Below are 16,971 nucleotides of genomic sequence, written 5' to 3'. Positions count from 1 at the left end.
ATTCGCATCATTAATATTACACTCTCTTTTTTTATTATTAATGATCGTACCTAAGGCGAATGTGTTCTGCAGAGTAAGAGCCTATTGCGGAACCTCCACTGATGTAGTACAGTTCCGACACGGAGCGGTTAGCGGCGGGACAGCGAGGCTTGCTCCCGAATTGGCACTTGTAAAAGGAGGCCCATGTGGTGTGTCAGTAAGCGGGCCACAAACTTTAGCACTTTACAAAGCGGTCACTTGTTGGTTTCAGCATCTGGATGTTCTCGTAGCCTGTGTTTCAAAGATGCTGTTAGAAGCGCTGGATGGACACGAAACGGTTGTGTTTACAGCTGCTGCCGGTAAGTGTGAAGCCAGGAGGAAGGGAGCTAGCTAAGCTACCACTGTTTCACCAGGGACTTGTTAGCATTCAGATAGGAAGCACACAGCAAGCACTGGGATAAGACCAGCAGTTCAAAACCCCGGGGGACATCTCTGGACTGTTATATCTGGGTGAATTCCAGCAGGTTTTACCGTGCTAGTATACTGTCAAATAGCATCTGCTTGCTCATTGTAGCACTGGCTGCAGTGATTTATTAGCTTCTGCCATTGGATTAAAAACAGTTTCCAGTTGTAATCGCTTGATATTGCATAATGTGTTGACACCTGTTGTACCCGGTGAAAGTCAGGCTTGTCAGTTTTCACCACTCAGAAAAATACAATACAATATTTTTTTTAGTCAGTTAAGCAAGTGTATATAGCGTTTGCGTCAAAGGAAAATAACTCCACGTTAACTAATTTGTGTGACCGTTATTTCTTAATCTGTAATTTGCAGGAATTCCGACTGTTGCTAGGTCACCATAGGTTTATAAGCATCATGACATATACATGCGAAAGTAATAGGTAGTTGGTTTACCTATTAATAAGGTGATAAATCACAACATGCACTTGTGTCAAGCCTGAATTATCCTGAGTTATCTCTCGTCTGTTTCTTGGCCTTCAGCCTCTGTGCAGGTACAGGTGGAGCCAGTGGGTCGCTGGTTCGAGGCCTATGTGAAGAGGAGGAACAGAAATGTGTCGGCCTCCTTCCAGGAGCTGGAGGAAGAGGAGGTGTCATCTGAGGAGTCGGATGATGAGGAGTTTCAGCTGGAGGAGTACCTGATGCTCCGAACACTCGACCCCAAAGACTGGAAGGTAATTGTCCAAATCAGAGATTCACACCACAGGCTTCCTCTCCAAAGCTGGGGGAGGTGACATGCTCAGGAAGCACTCACTGAACGTGGCAACATTGAAGCATGGCTTCAGCCAGCAATTTCCTTGGCTAGGTAGCTACTATGTTAAGAACAGTGTAACTCTGAATTGGCTAATGAAGAAGAGAGAAAATTTGCAAAATACAGTAGTTGACTTGAATATGAGGTCATCATAAGTTTGAGCAGTACAATATCTTTAAAGAGCAATTAAAGAGGTCTTTAGGTCTATTGAAATACAACACTTGTAAGAATAAATGGCTGCTATACTTCTTCCATCCTGTATAGGCAGTGCTGAAACCACTGAGGAGGTACTCTGACAAAGTCCATGAAGCTAAATAAGACATTTCACCAGTCTGACTTAGCTGAGTCATGTAGATGTTTTGAGTTAGCAGTTCTGTAAAATGATTGGTGGTGTTTTTGTTTTTTTTTTTTTTACTGATCACTGTTCATCAGCACATGTTAGTGCTCAGTGGCAATTCACATGCAAAACTGTTTCATTTATTTAATCAGTGTATGCAGGGTGTCTCTGAATCTCCCTGTCTTGTCACTTGTTAGAATCAAGATCACTATGCTGTCCTTGGGCTCCCTCACCTGAGGTACAAAGCTACACAGAAACAGATCAAAGCTGCCCGTAAGTGTTCCTTCTTCCTCCTCCTTCCTCCTCTTATAGATGAATTCCTCTTGCGGGAGTCAAAAACCTTTTGGTAACATTATCTGTTTTTTCTTTAAAGACAAAGCGATAGTGCTGAAGCACCATCCGGACAAAAGAAAAGCTGCAGGAGAGCAGATTGTAGAGGGAGACAATGACTACTTTACCTGTATAACTAAAGGTATATAATACTGTTAATACTGACATTATTTCTGGGGGCCTATTCTCACCTTACGATCCATGACTGTGTGTGAACTTCAGCTATAGAAATCCTGTCGGATCCTGTGAAGAGACGAGCCTTTGACAGTGTAGATCCAACCTTTGACAACGCTGTGCCTTCGAAGAGTGAAGGCAAAGAAAACTTCTACGAGGTATTTTCTCCTGTTTTTGAGAGAAATGCAAGATGGTCTTCCAAAAAGCACGTACCCAAACTGGGAACCGTGGAGTCATCTTTTGAAGAGGTCGATAATTTTTACTCTTTTTGGTAAGTGGTTGGTGTTTTGTTTTGTTTTGTTTTAACAACTTTCTAATAAATGGCTGAGAAATACGAACAGAAATGATTTAATTCTTTTTTTTTTTTAAGGTATAACTTTGACTCATGGAGGGAATTCTCATACTTGGATGAAGAAGAAAAGGAAAAGGCTGAATGGTGAGCTACTGCATGTCACCGCCATCCAAAGTACTGAAGAAATTTCAAGGTCTTTGTTGTCATGTCACTGCCAAGCTGATTTATTTATTTATTTATTTTCCTCCCTGCAGTCGAGATGAGAGGAGGTGGATTGAAAAGCAGAATCGAGCATCTAGAGCTCAGAGGAAGAAAGAGGAGATGAACAGAATACGAACACTAGTTGGTACAGTCCTCCAGAGCTAGCACACACAGTAACACATTTTATTCAAAGGTCCCATTTTATAAATAGTCTAAAGCTACACCTACATGTCTTATTCAATTTATAAATTGGGTGTGGGATCTTTAAGACCAAAAACTATTCAGTAATTTACGTAAAATTTCCACCAATGTTGAAATGATCCATCCTATATTGCATATACAGGCGACAATGAGAGTGATGAAATATTTTCCTTCACTGCAGATACTGCATACAGCTGTGACCCAAGAATAAAGAAATTCAAAGAAGAGGAAAAAGCCAGAAAGGAATCTGAGAAGAAAGCCAAAGCTGAAGCCAAGAAAAGAGAGCAGGAAGAGAAAGAGAGAGTAAGAGTTATTCAAAACACAACACCTTGACAACACTGCTACTTTAAAAAAAATGTTAGTCAGGTATATTTACACGCATTATCCTCACATCTTACGCTTAAGAAGAAACAGTAAAATGTCAAGATGTGTTATGGGAGCTATCTCTGTTTGTCCCAGATGGTAGGTTGTGTGGTTTGTCAGTCCTCTGCAGTGAGTCAAATATAGTTTTGACACTGCACCCAAACAAGCTTCTTAGTCAGTGTTGGTGTGGGAAATAGTTTTAAGCACGAACCAAATTTAAACATTGTCAAATATTTTCAGTTGATGATGAAACTGTGTTCTTAAAACTACAAATCTATCTTCTTATAGATAGATTTACTTCACATAAAAGACAGAGTAAGTGTAAAATCTGAGACCTTTAAATATAGGTCTGAATAGAGCTGGTCTATCGATCAATACTTTCTGACTTCATGAAAAACTACTGTCCCTAAAATTAATAGATATATATTTTAAAAAGAAGGGGAATGAGTTCCAGGAAGAGCTGGATGCTGTAGTTTTAGTAAATATTACCCAGAAGGGAACAATGACATTGTTGGTTACTGTTTAAAGTAGGTTACTCCATTTGTTTCTCTAGTATTTCCAGCAACAGGATGCTGAATGTGGGATTAACCCTGTTTAAACTAGAGCAGTGGTAGACACATGGCAGCTCATGGCCAAATGTGGTCCTTCAAATTCAGTTGAAGGACTCCAGGTTCAGTTTGCTTTTGACTCTGAACATTTGTCAAAGTGATGAGTTTTGCACTTGCTTTTGTACTGTTTGACAGGCCCGACAGGCAGAGCTGGAGGCTGCTCGTTTGGCTAAAGAGAAGGAAGAAGAGGAGGCCAAGCAGGCGGCCCAGCAGGCCAAGAAGGAGAAGGAGATCCAGAAGAAGGCTATCAAGAAGGAGAGGCAGAAACTCAGGACCACCTGCAAGGTTAATCCTCATCAGTCTCAAACTTGGAATGTTTCTGGAAAGTTAACACATGACATCTGAAATCTCCAGTCTGCCTCAGTTAATCTCATCTCCACCTGTTTGGTCACAGAACTGGAGTTACTTTGCAGACAATGAAGCTGACAGCGTGAAAATGATGGAGGAAGTAGAGAAGCTCTGTGATAGGCTTGAGCTGACGAGGTACAGTCAACTCGGATGATGAGTTTTATGTATTTCTGCACAGTGAGCCCCAAATGCATCTTCCACAGTCATACTTGGAACTATAGAAACCGCAGTCACCCTGAGGAGATGTGTATCAGTATTTACGGTCCTGTATGTTTCAGTCTGCAGTCGCTGAATGAAATCCTGGCCTCAGGCTCAAAAGAGGAAAGCAAGGCAGCTGTGGAGAAGCAGGTAAGAAATACAACCTTTTGTTTGTCTGTATTTAAGTTCGCACCAATGCACAGATACCAGGTGTGTCAGTGTGAAGGCATGTTCTCATAACCGTTTGTGCATTTTCCCTGTCAGGTGCAGGAAGTGAATGCTCAGCTGCAGAGAGAGAGGGAAGCCGAGGTGCAGGCGAGGCAGGCAGCCCGCAGTGCTGAGCAGGCCAGCGGAGGGGGAGGAGCTGGGGGGAAGGGCTGGAATGAGGACGACCTCCAGTTGCTCATCAAAGCTGTCAACCTGTTCCCTGCTGGAACCAACGCCAGGTAGACAGCCTGTCCAAGCCGCTAGCAATGCACAGGATAATAGAGGACGAAGGAGAAGCAAGCACTTAGAACCAGGAGCAGCAGGCTTCTCATGCTCACACTCTTATTTCAAAGTTTCTGCTTTGAATGTTCCTCCTCCCTTTTTCCATCAATTCATTGATTTCTGGTTGTCCTGTGATGCAAGACTTCATTTGTTCAAGTATCTTTAGAAATTGGTAGCTGATGGTGTGATGCAATATATTAATTGGTGCCAACTGTTGGCCCACCAGTCAAAAACTTTTTCTTTAGATTATATCAGTTAACGTTGAGTGACTGACCGACGTGCGTGTTTTTTTCCCCTGAGTAAATCATGTTGTGCTGTTTTGAGGTTCCAGAGTTCTATCAGAGGGATAACAAAGTGATCTTGATTTCAGATGGGAAGTTATTGCCAACTATATGAACTTGCACTCCACCAGTGGCATGAAGAGGACAGCTAAAGACGTCATCAACAAAGCCAAGAATCTACAGCGACTAGGTGAGTAAGACAAGCTTCAGGGTCACATTCAGTTTGTTCATGAAGTCATAATTAGAGTACAAGTCTGATTAATATTCATTAAAACCTGCGCTAGATTAGTTTCCATTTCACTTGAAAAATGTTTCAACTAAAATGTTGCACGTACTCCTGAACAGAATTTCCTTTCAGTAAGATAACCTTTATTAGTCAGTCTTTTATTATTATTTTTTTGCCTTTCATGCCTTTTATTCTGACAGTAATTGGCAGAGATGCCAACAGGAAGTAGGGAGAGAGAAAGAGGGGGTATGACATGCAGCAGGTTAAAGGGTTGGAGGTGAACCCAAGACACCACTGCCTATATACCCTGTCTTTTGAAATCTACCGTATGATGCACTTTGTGTTTACTAATAGGCAATTTTGCTGTCTCCTCAGATCCACTGCAGAAAGATGAGATCAACAAAAAAGCCTTTGAGAAGTTTAAGAAGGAGCATGCTGCAGTGGCACCATCCATAGACAATGCTGTGCCCTCAGAGAGATTTGACGGTGAGTGTGCAGCCACAGAGTGACTGAATGGAAGAGCCTCTTCGGTGGAAGTACTTCAGTGTAGTGTAGCACAGTGACACACTGTTCTTATTGGCTGACAGCAGAGGGGGGGGGGCACTCAGGTGTTTCTGAGTACAGACTTTCTCTGATACTTACAGCATTAATATAGAACCTAGAACTGGTCTACCTTTTAAACTGTATCAGACCTTTGGGTCACAAGTCAGTGTTGTATGTTTTACCGTGCAAGAAAATCATTCCTTTAGCTAAATGAGTCACTATATTGTCAAAGTCATTCAGCTCTACTCCCCAAAGCATGTGCCAGTACTGTTACTTTGTTGTGTAGCTGACCATATTGCAGTTTTTACTGCACTGTACTGTGATATCACTGAATAGTTTAGTTTAGTACCATGATAACTCTGGAAGGTTCTGCAGCATCTAATTGTAGACGTTTCATTCATGAACCCGTTCAATTTTGCTGCTAATGTAACAGTAATCATCAGAAATCAACACAACAACAGCTGTGTATCTGTCCCGTTTGTCCCCCTAGCCTCTGGTAGTGATGGTAACGCAGCACCCTGGACCACTGAGGAACAGAAACTGTTGGAACAGGCTCTGAAGACCTACCCAGTCAGCACGCCAGAACGGTGGGAGAAGATTGCTGCCACTGTCCCAGGACGAAACAAGAAAGACTGTATGAAGCGGTACAAGGTAAGACCTTGTATGTTGTAATGTTGCATTTACAGCTACCCAGTTTATTAGATACACTGAGGTTGAATTTTTTGGTTTCAACACATCCTGATAATCTATCAACTGTGTCTCTGACAGGAACTGGTGGAGATGGTTAAGGCCAAGAAAGCTGCTCAAGAACAAGTTGCAGCGAAGAGTAAAAAATGACAAGAACCACAAAAAAAACAATAGTATCTGTTATTTTAACATTATTGTGTTGCTCTTTATTTTATAATAAAAATGTAAAGGGGGGAAAATACTACAGAAATGACTTAAATACTGTGTTTGTTAATATGTACAGGTGAACAGTAACCTGTCCTCAAGTTCTCATCCAGAACATTCCACTGCGAATCTGGTTGTAGTCTGGCAGCTGTTCAATTGGACCTGAGACAAGAGACAAGTTGTATTTAAATGGGCTTTTTCTGGAGCTCTGCAATCATTTTTCACAATAACTGTGGACTCTAAGTAACTGTCAGCAGAGCAGTCAGTTTGACCTCTGCTGAGAGTTTCAACAGAGTTTCAGACTTGTAATCATAAAACTGTTGTTAATCTGTTACATGGAAATCCAATCACAGAGAGAGCATCTTGACACTGAGATCTGACCACCAAATTATTTAAGTGTATGTATGATTTTAAAAACAAATTCGGAAAATCAACATACCAACTGCTGCGATGGCAGGAGCCTTGTTGTAGATGTATTTGGTACACACATCCTTAATGGTCGTAGCATCAATGGCCTATAAAAATAAATAAATATAAAACACTGCAACCAATACTTATATGGAAAGGGTCAAGGAGTGCAGCAAAAAAAACAAACCCTTAATAAAGCATATGACACTGACACTGCAGGAAAACAACAAATCACAATGTTTAGAAGGAATATTGACAAGTCTTATGTAGTCAGTGTAGCTAAAGGATTTTTTTTTTTCCCTTCAGTAAGCAATAACACAAAGCAGTGTCCGCTCACATCGATTCTGGTCTCCAGCTCATTCAGAGGGATCCGGCGGCTGTAGCACAACATCTGTCTGCCGATGTCCTCACAGATCGGGGTGGAACCTGGGAAACAGCAAATGATTTGACATCGATAACCGTGTGGTTATCTGATCACCCATGCTGTCTGTCTTACCGTCCAGGTGTAGCAGCATGTTGGTTTTGAGCAGATTCTTCGCCCGAGCCACTTCGCTCTCCGTCACACTCGTACACAGAGACATCCTGACAGGAGGCAAGAACAATCCGTTTGTTTACATCTAGACCTGTATCTGCACAGACAGCGTTGGAAGCTTGGAACGTCCACAGCAAACTTGGATGTACTCACCACTCCATCTGAGTGAAGTGCATCATGTCCTTGATTGTACCAGGCTCACACACCATGTACAGCCCCCACAGGCCTGTGTCTGTGTAGCAAGTGTTGAAGGACTGGAAGCTGTGGCACAGGTTTCCCTGACAAGCCATCTGAGCCAGTTTACTGGACAAGTTCTGAGATCACAAAGGGATATGAGGACACTGTTGTAGGACCTGTGTGTGCTAGACTTTTATTTTAAGAAAATATTTAAGATTTTCCAGTAAAGCCTGAACGAATTCATTCCAACAGTCCTGAGCAACACATAACACATTTTCTTTTATTCAACAGATTTCATTTGACTTCAAATGAAAACAGCTTCTCAATTCACACTCTCAAAACTATTTTACCTTTACTCTGACATAAGTGTTAATCACTTTATTTTTTCCATTTGTCAACTCAACGTTATGACCACCAGGAAAAAATGTCAGGGTGCTCTTTATCGTCCCATTAGAGAAATTTTCCTTGGACTCAACACTGTGCCAAACGGCCACAATAACAGTTACAAACCTCAAGACAATAAAACCAAACAATGCATCACTAGCTGTTCCATATGCAGTAAATTGCACATCATTATTGCACACATCCCATACACCCTCTGGCAGGAACACTTCACTACTAAAACCATCATATTACAGACACAAAAAAAAATACACCATGGTTGTCTCAATCAACATCTATCTAAAAAATTATGCCAGTAATAACAAATGAGCTTTTAGGACAGTTGAATTTACAGCTGGGGACTCAGTATCAGAAGCTCACATTTTCTGTGTTAAGAATATGAGATAGCCTCACTATCCTTTGGACCTGCCTATTTGTCTGTGTGCAATAAATCTACTGGGGAAAAACAGAAGATAAAGTCTGGCATCACTTTACACTAAAAGTAATAGCAGTCCAGTGCAGCTTGAAGGAAGAAACCAACAATGCATCACTCTGCCAATTTTACCAGTACTCACCACACCTCCACCAAAGGAGCGGTCCCAGTTCCCGATGAGTGTGTTTGCCACCATGAGGGGGATGGTGTCAGGGTGAGACCACCCAACTGCCTCCACAGCAATGGCAATATGAGCCAGTGGCATCTTGTCATCACGCACACGGATCTGAAGCAATGAGCCAGACACTGGATTAAAAAATTATTTCAATACCGTGCTTCCTTCACATTTTCATTATCATTAAAAAAGAAAATAAAGTATACAAGAAGTAACAAAAAAGTGAGTGACCCAACCAGTTGAGGCAGATAGCTGCCCTCTCTGAGCCCAGTTCTGCCACTTAGAGGAAGCTTTCCTTGGCATTGTTGCTAAGTGCTTGCTCTCTGAGGGACTTGTTTGGTCTCTTTAACGACTCAATTAAGGTTTGGTCAACGCCTGTTCTATATGATCAATTATAGTGCAAGGGAAATTTGGATCAAATTACTATTAACGTGACATTTGTATTTTGATGCAAACGGTATTATTTTATCCTGTATATGCTGTAGTTATGAGTCTATTACCTGTTGCAGGCTGAAACTCTTGCTCTCTCTCTCTCACGTTTCATTCAACCCAAAGGCAAGATTGTACCAGCAGGTCTTGTTGTGTGTGTTGAGTAGATAAATCAATGCTAAGCAGCTTAAACTGGTCAAATAATACATAATGTAAACATGTCAAGTGATTTTGTGGATGCAGGATTCATTCAATCCAGAATATCTAAATGTGTTCTGGTACAGTATATTTAAGGCTAATTAATGTCTGAGAGTTGAGTTCACAATATTCAACGTTTTTTTAAGATGCATGATATTCATGCAATATTCCAATTGGGGAAATATTTCCCGGAATTAAATTACTCCACCAAATGCTAAGCAAGAACATTTAGAGAACCACCTGTGTAGATTTCATTCCCTCTACCGTGAATGGAACTTGTCCACAAGTCAAAAAACGGTACTCACAATTTGCGTTGCATTTACATCAGTGCCAACTGGCCAGAAGTGATTAATTGAAAAGGGACTAGTGCGTGTGGGAGCTACTCTAATATATACTGCAATGTTTTGCTGTGATCTCACGTTGACTTTGACTGATTAAACATTTTAGTAGAATTAAACCCGTTTAATGTCTCTCATTTTCCCTCAGGGGGCTGGGTTGTGATAATTTCCCCATGTGGTATTCTATACAATATAATATAATATTTTGAGCTGACAGGCTAACCCTGACTTTGCAGACCTCCTGCTTTCTTGGACACACATTCCAAAGATTGATGTATAAGACTTTCCACAGAACAAGAACAGTGAACAAGAGAAGCTGCCCCTTAAACCATTTGAAGCACAATTAACAGCCCCAACTCCAAATAACAAAATAAAGCCAAAGAAGATAAACTCAGTGTCAGATCAAGTCAATTATGTGCCAGTGCCTTTATCCTATCAAGAGATATACGACTTGAAATTCCAGTACTTGTGGAAGTGTTAACCTACCTCATATGTCCTTGTCACACTAAGTTTCATTTCAAGTGATGGGGATGATTAAGCTTTTGATCGTTCTTGTTATTACTAAATAAAAAGACATATGTTTGTGTGTAATTTGTCATCTTAATTATGTATTAATTAAGTCTAAAAGCAGCTCCTAACTCACTAATTTAGGAGAAACACCTAAAAAACAATGGTTACATCAGTCCTAAATGTAGGACCGCAGACCACTCAGCCTTACCTCACTTCCTGTGAAGAGGCAAGGAGGAAGGGCTGGTGCTTCACCTTGATATCTGCCAGGAAGTTTTCCAAAGTGATACTTGGCCAAATCGATGAGTTCATCATGTGAAACTCCTAACAACACACAAAGAACAGTAATCACCCAAAGACCAGGGACTCCGTCTCCTCAATATCCAGAGGGTCAAATCCATTTTGTTTTGTATGTCTATAACCAACAAACACATTTAACCTGATAAATGTTGGAAATAAAAAGGTCTGACCTCCAGCAGCCGCCAGCACTATTCTGGGGCCTTTGTAGTGAGTGGTGATATATTCAACCAGGTCTCCTCTGTTGATGGTCCTGCATCAGACAAAGACATGCACAGAACATTTCTTAACCAAGTTTCTAGCAGACCAGCCATACTTTATTAGCAAAAAACCAAAGCAGTCGTGCATTAAAAATGAATGCACTTACTTGATATTCTCTGTGGGGCCAAGGATTGTCCGGCCCAGAGCTGTGTTCTGATATGCTGTAGCGTGCAGGTAGTCAAAGACCACTTCCTGCAAATTGGTCTCCACTTCCTGCATCTCTCTCAGGATGACGCCGCGCTCCCTCTCAATCTCTGCCTCACCCAGCATACTGTTTTGGATGATGTCAGCCAGAATCTCAACAGCTTGGTACAAAAAAAAGAAAATATTAGAATGGAATATCACATTTTTTGTCATTAGTCAAATACCGTATTTTGCAGACCATAAGGCGCACCGCATTATAAGGCGCAATATCAATGAACTTGTCTATTTTTATACATAAGGCACACAGGATTATAAGGCGCATGATAAAACATATATAAAGTGAAGCACAGTGTGTACGGGTATTACAAAAAGTGGCGGAGGTAAGCGTACTGCGTTCTGTTCTCTGATTGGTTTATCGTTGCCAGCTACAGCAAACACCTGAAGTTAATGTGATGTTGGAACTACGTTGTATCCCAAAATTTGATTATAATTGGATTATGATATGGATTTGAAAATTGGGTTTATGTTAAAAACCTAATTTTGGCTTGACGTCTAATTATAATAAGGTAACACTGACTAAATGTTGGGTGATGGTTGCTTGCCAGCACTACATAATTAGTTATCCAGCGTTGTCGTTGCAAACCATATCCAACCAAACCAGACCATGTCCTGGTCTTGTTAAAATTTTGGTTATCAGAGGCACAACAGGTTTTGTAGCTACTTGGTGGTCTGGTCAATAGCGGGGCCTAATATGTTGATATATATTTGTATGTCTCTGCCTCATCTTAAATGAATGAGACAAAAATGGAAACATGGTTGTTGGATGTCCATAACTGGTGAATCTGATAGGAAGTTTTCAACCTAGGAATATCAAATCTGTTCACAATTCTGTGAAAAAAATTTACCTGGATTATCTTCATTGTTATCTAATTTAATTATCATTGTGAAGATCAATGGATCCTGACTCTCACTCTTTCAATCAGCTCCTCTTGTAATGTACCTCTGGGAAGATCCTTAGAGAAAGCTTTGGCGTAATACACAGTCTGCTCCCTTGATGTGTAGGCATTCAGGTGAGCCCCCATGTTCTCAATCTCCAGCTCCAGGTCAAGCTGGGAGCGTTTCCTGGTGCCCTGACATTCGTACACACATGATAACAAATAATTACAGAAAAAGACATTAGTAAATGTCCCCAAAACTACAATAAACAATGTTCATTAGACATAGTAAAGACAAACTAGTAAGTACATCTCACCTTAAAGGCCATATGTTCCAGGAAATGTGCTGTACCATTATTTCTCTCGTTCTCATAGCGACTGCCAGCATCTATCCAGAGTCCCACCTATAAGATGTCATTAATTAAGACTCACATATTCTCACAAAACTCTAGAAGTAAAGTTGAAGGCCCTGAAATAATAATTTCAATTGTATAGGTATCATGGCAGGAAGGGGTCCTTTAACATAAAATCAATGTAGTTCACAGAAAACTTATTTCTTTATGACCTTGGACTGGACATCTAACTAAAGACAAAACTAACGCACATCCAATGAATGCACTTTTTGAATTGTAATCAATAGTCTAATCGTTTCTGATGAAAAAATAAATAGATTGTTGGTCAATGTTTACGGACACTGCTGTCGTCTCATCATCTCCTTTTAATCATGAAAAAGAAAAAAAATGTTAATTGAAAAATATATAACGTCTAGTCTTGTTTGACAAGATTAACACTATTCTGGACCATGACCTCAACTCCAGAGTCACAGAGGATGTTCAGCAGCAAAAAGAATAAGAAACTCTGATCCCTAAGTAGACATGAGTTCAACGCGAAATCAAGATTGGATTTAATGGCAATGGACAAGACACTACGAATAACCGGAAACCATTGAGAGACTGTTGGACTAAATAAACAATCTCTTTTCTGATGTGTTTGCTTAGTGCGAGGTCACCTTCACGACTCACTGTGCATGTGGTCAAACCAGCATCCTCAGAGGCCACCCGGAGTCCGTTCTCCAGAGTGGCCACCTTCGTCTCAGGAACATTTAGAGCCACATGCTGAACAGCCTGGGTCGCCAACAGTCTGTGTGGTCCAGCTGAAAGCTGCAGGAGCACAGACAGGGCACATCAACTTTAATCACGTCGTCAGTAGTGTTACAGCTTTCACGCAGCCCCTACTTCCACTGTTACTTTTAAGAACTTCCATTTCAGTGGCTGTTAGCTAATATTAGGAAACACTGAGCCACACAGGCCATGCTCAGAACTTCCCTGTGGTTTAACTGTACACTGACTGTTTAAGAAACTATCCAGGAAGTATAGTATCAACAACGTGACTGTTGAAAAGAAAAATCCACCTTACCCTACTTGTAGAATTTATCCTTAATACACGTCTTTGAAGAAGATATCTCCCAGCAGACGCGAGACGCTGAATGGAAACCGCCATATTGTTTATGTAACACACTGCGCAAGTGCAATTTTTCGTTGACCCAACATCAGCCGGAAATGGCAACATGATTTTTCATTTACGAGTATAAAAATCCTATGTATATTTATCTTACATATCCTACTAAATATACATATCCAATGTATATTTAGTCTTAATCTTTGTTTTTCGTTTTCTCCTTTTCTTACGGTTCTGAATGTCGGTAAGACTACTGCAACACCACATTTTCACTATTTTCAAATCACTGATCTACGTGCTAAATAGTCAAATCGCTCCACAGTTGTATTAAAATTGCGACCATTCAGCTTTGCTTGGTTTAAAAATAACGTGATGTGATATTATATGTCTGAGATTTTTTTACCGAACCAAAAGCAGCTGAGGCACCCTTGCCTCCCCTTCGTTTATTTTGAAAGGGTCTGACAGTTTTAAAGCGGAAGTGTGGCTTTAGCTTAGCGCGAATTTTCTTCAGGGGATCTCTGAAGTTCGTCTTCGGAGAGACGCGATCGTTGTAGTTGACGGTGAGTGTGAGAGCCGAAGAGGACTAAAATAGAGGCGGACACAGAGCAGAGTCCGCTGCTTTTGGACACCCGGCAGTGCGTCTCGTTTAGCCCGCAGTTGTTCCACTCTTCCACAGGTTTAATATCACTTCTGTGACATCGTTAGCAGTGTTGTTTAGTTAGCCATGGCTGCTAATTGGTATCCTTGAGTGGAGCTGATGCATTAAAAACCGCGTTCATCTGACGTCTCGTTGGTTTCCAGGCAAGAAATGGCGGGTGGCGGAGATCTAATGGACGGAGATCTGGAGGACGGGGAGATCTCCGGGTCCGGCTCGGACACAGAAATGGGAACCGCAGCAGCAGGACAAGGCCGTCTTCAGGTTCATCCGGCTTTCAGCGCCCAGTCCTTCCAGAGCAGAGCCGCTTCCCAGCTTCCTAACACCGCCTACCGCACGGTGGAGTCCAGCGACAGTGAGCCGGAGTCGTCGGACGAGGAGGCTGCTGTTTGGCGCAAGAAGCGCCAGAAAGTGTTCAGCGCTCCCCAGCTGCCTGCCTGCGCAGCCCGGCCAGGGCCGACACGCCTGCCGGCCCCCAGCGTCTTGGGAGGCCGCAAGGTGAACAACATTTGGGGCTCAGTGGTCCAGGAGCAGTGCCAAGATGCCATAACTGCAGAGCTCGGCATATTTGGCATGGAGGGTGAAATTAGCATGTCCAGTAGAAATGTAGAGACTTATAACTTTGTCCTGGCCCGCAAGCTAATGGAGAAGGAGAGGAAGATGGAGAGGCAATGTAAAGACGAAGGAGAGGTGAATATGCTGGACGCTCAGATGGAGGAGTACATGAAGGGCCGGGGGTCAGATGAGGGGGCAGGAGGTGATGCAAAAAGGAAGAGGCCTGCTAAAGAGAGACTGGGCCCCAGAGCTGAGATGGACATCAAGGGTCGATATGAGATTACAGAGGATGACCCTGAGGATAAAGTGATAGATGAGATAGCGCACAGGCTGCAAGAGCCTAAAAAGGAACTGATAGAGCGAGTTGTGAAAGTAATTGGAAAGAAAAAAGCCATAGAACTGCTTGGAGAGACTGCCACACTAGAGGAAAATGGTGGCGTATACACCATGGACGGCAGCAGGCGACGAACACCTGGCGGGGTGTATCTCAACCTGCTGAAGAATATGCCCAGCATCACTAAGGCCCAGATCAGGGAGATATTCTTTGAGGAACATCAGAAAGAGTACAAGTGCAAGAAAGCTGCTCAGAAGAGGAGGCGACACATGGTGGCCAAGAAGATGAAGCAGGCCATCGGCACGCTGAACTTACAGGAGCATGACGACGTGTCCAGGGAGACTTTTGCCAGTGATACGAACGAGGCCTTGGAGTCACTAGAGGAGGCTGCAGGGGAGGAAGAGGAGGCCCAGGAGGAAACTGCTGTGGGGACTGAGGAAACGGCAGTGGTCTACAACTCTGCAGACCTGGAGATCTTCTGAGACCTGCCTGCTGGTGGAACCCACAAAAAAAAAAATAAATAGTGAAGAAATAAATAAATGCAACACTGAAAGTGCTGAATAAGTGATGACTAAAGAATCGCACATGAGTGTCCTTTTCTACTTTAGCAATAAAAGTGAAATTTAATATGTATTTTCTGGTTGGTACAGCTTGTTTCATTTCAGCTCACATAAACTGACTCCTTTATCTGATTTATTATTCAAATCCAAATTTAAGTGATTGAAGATTGTATGTTAATGTTGCAGCACATATGTTGTATTTTGAAACCTGATCTTATACTTGTTGGATTCATTTATTCATATTTAACTGTATCTGGAATGAAAATAAAGGCAACTTGGGTAAAACAATAAAATATGTACAGTTAGTGGTTCGTAAACTTGTACCTGCCATTAAAAAATATTAAATTTACCACCATCTTTACAATCAATTCAAGTTGTGTCTAAATTGCAGTGCTTAGTGCTATAATTGATAAAGTTTTTTTGAACAGGCGTTGTAATGTAGCAGTTTGTCCACTAGATGACAGACAATTTACTTAGAAAAGAGAAAAATCACTGCCAGGACACTTATGTACAATACAGATACAATATTGATCCCATACAATAAAAATGAAAGAACGCAGTCTCTAGTTTTTTTTTTAGTATATGGTAGAGGAAATGTTGCTCACCTAATCTGATGAAGGCCAAATGGTTCATTACACATTAAAGTGTATTTTAATACCAAAAACAGGCTGACCCAGAATTCAATTTAAAAGGTAAAGTCACATTTCAAATATCAAAAAGTAGGGTTCATGTAACAAAGATAAATCAGGATCAGCCCTTTAGCCATGTTAGAGGGGAAAACAGTCAGATGTTTGTCCCTCAGACAGACCCAGAGTTAAATCTGTAATCTGATGAAATCAGAATAAGCGACTAGCAGACATAATAGAGCAGTTAGTATATTTAGTATCTTTTATTTGTTTGGCTGTTTGTTACTTTGTAAGTGATGGACAAAGCATCAGTGGGCTGTGCTAATGCTCACTCTGGCTCTGTGTACTGATGAAGTGTGAAGGTGTATTTAGCCTCACCCCTTGTCCACACAAGTTGACAGGATTGGATTTTTTATGTTTGTGACATATGAATATGAAACATGTCTTTGCTGTTAAAGCTGAAAATTGCCATGGTGTTAACATATGTCACTCATCACACGACTGTGTTATTTGAACATATTTATTTACCACAAAAAATATACTGGGCTTGAATCAGAATAATGTTTTCTCAACTGATAATTAAACAAATGGCAACTTAGCATGTATGAGTGACAGGAGATAAAAAGGGTAAAAGACAATTAATGCTCTGTCTACTCTGCATAATCCAGAGACCAAACAAACAAATCCCATGGGAACCACTGAGTGTGTTTCGTGGAGTATAAATATACAATGTGGGTGAATCTACCCATTAACAATCAAGGCAAATTAGTGTTTCAAAAATGGTCTATAATAAGTCACGAAGATCTGTAATAATAGGTGAATTCATGACTGAATTTAAG

The 16,971-nt window shown here is 41.3% G+C and overlaps 3 protein-coding genes across 5 annotated transcripts; 2 read left to right on the top strand and 1 right to left on the bottom strand.

Annotated features, from left to right (window-relative positions):
- Window positions 1–146: 146 nt before the first annotated feature.
- On the top strand, window positions 147–6,766 carry dnajc2 (DnaJ (Hsp40) homolog, subfamily C, member 2). Its single transcript, XM_029495517.1, has 16 exons — window positions 147–338; window positions 980–1,170; window positions 1,782–1,857; window positions 1,958–2,056; window positions 2,137–2,359; window positions 2,459–2,524; window positions 2,635–2,726; window positions 2,964–3,085; window positions 3,889–4,038; window positions 4,148–4,236; window positions 4,380–4,449; window positions 4,564–4,745; window positions 5,159–5,259; window positions 5,671–5,781; window positions 6,329–6,489; window positions 6,607–6,766. Exons 1-16 carry the CDS (start codon window positions 284–286, stop codon window positions 6,673–6,675), a joined length of 1,857 nt encoding a protein of 618 aa, XP_029351377.1. The 5' UTR covers window positions 147–283; the 3' UTR covers window positions 6,676–6,766.
- On the bottom strand, window positions 6,694–13,444 carry pmpcb (peptidase, mitochondrial processing subunit beta). Its single transcript, XM_029495518.1, has 13 exons — window positions 13,361–13,444; window positions 12,967–13,104; window positions 12,262–12,348; window positions 12,010–12,139; window positions 10,972–11,170; window positions 10,778–10,857; window positions 10,519–10,631; window positions 8,803–8,946; window positions 7,823–7,983; window positions 7,634–7,719; window positions 7,475–7,563; window positions 7,169–7,244; window positions 6,694–6,891 (listed from the first exon to the last, which is right to left on the bottom strand). Exons 1-13 carry the CDS (start codon window positions 13,442–13,444, stop codon window positions 6,827–6,829), a joined length of 1,452 nt encoding a protein of 483 aa, XP_029351378.1. The 3' UTR covers window positions 6,694–6,826.
- A 403-nt stretch (window positions 13,445–13,847) lies between these two features.
- On the top strand, window positions 13,848–15,541 carry phax (phosphorylated adaptor for RNA export). Of its 3 annotated transcripts, none has more exons than XM_029495394.1 (2): window positions 13,848–13,962; window positions 14,204–15,541. In XM_029495394.1, exon 2 carries the CDS (start codon window positions 14,211–14,213, stop codon window positions 15,426–15,428), a length of 1,218 nt encoding a protein of 405 aa, XP_029351254.1. In that variant the 5' UTR covers window positions 13,848–13,962; window positions 14,204–14,210; the 3' UTR covers window positions 15,429–15,541. The 3 variants fall into 3 exon arrangements, with proteins under 3 accessions (XP_029351254.1, XP_029351253.1, XP_029351255.1); XM_029495393.1 differs by having other exon boundaries at window positions 13,889–14,078; XM_029495395.1 differs by lacking the exon at window positions 13,848–13,962 and adding an exon at window positions 13,985–14,037.
- Window positions 15,542–16,971: the final 1,430 nt, after the last annotated feature.

Source organism: Echeneis naucrates, chromosome 23 (assembly GCF_900963305.1).
Source record: "Echeneis naucrates chromosome 23, fEcheNa1.1, whole genome shotgun sequence".
Taxonomy (NCBI): Eukaryota; Metazoa; Chordata; class Actinopteri; order Carangiformes; family Echeneidae; genus Echeneis; species Echeneis naucrates.
Note: the sequence above shows the minus strand (reverse complement) of the source record. Positions and strands in the feature narration are given on the sequence as shown.

What these genes read in the sequence shown, in the direction of transcription:
- pmpcb (XM_029495518.1), bottom strand. Translation starts at nt 13,444, where the DNA reads ATGGCGGTTTCCATTCAGCGTCTCGCGTCTGCTGGGAGATATCTTCTT. An exon ending in AGTGCTGGCGGCTGCTGGAG is followed by an intron (nt 10,632 to 10,777) that starts GTCAGACCTTTT and finishes GTGTGTTGTTAG; the next exon opens with GAGTTTCACATGATGAACTC. An exon ending in AGCTGGAGACCAGAATCGAT is followed by an intron (nt 7,245 to 7,474) that starts GTGAGCGGACAC and finishes TTATTTTTATAG; the next exon opens with GCCATTGATGCTACGACCAT.
- phax (XM_029495394.1), top strand. Translation starts at nt 14,211, where the DNA reads ATGGCGGGTGGCGGAGATCTAATGGACGGAGATCTGGAGGACGGGGAG.
- dnajc2 (XM_029495517.1), top strand. Translation starts at nt 284, where the DNA reads ATGCTGTTAGAAGCGCTGGATGGACACGAAACGGTTGTGTTTACAGCT. An exon ending in AGCAGGAAGAGAAAGAGAGA is followed by an intron (nt 3,086 to 3,888) that starts GTAAGAGTTATT and finishes ACTGTTTGACAG; the next exon opens with GCCCGACAGGCAGAGCTGGA. An exon ending in AACTCAGGACCACCTGCAAG is followed by an intron (nt 4,039 to 4,147) that starts GTTAATCCTCAT and finishes GTTTGGTCACAG; the next exon opens with AACTGGAGTTACTTTGCAGA.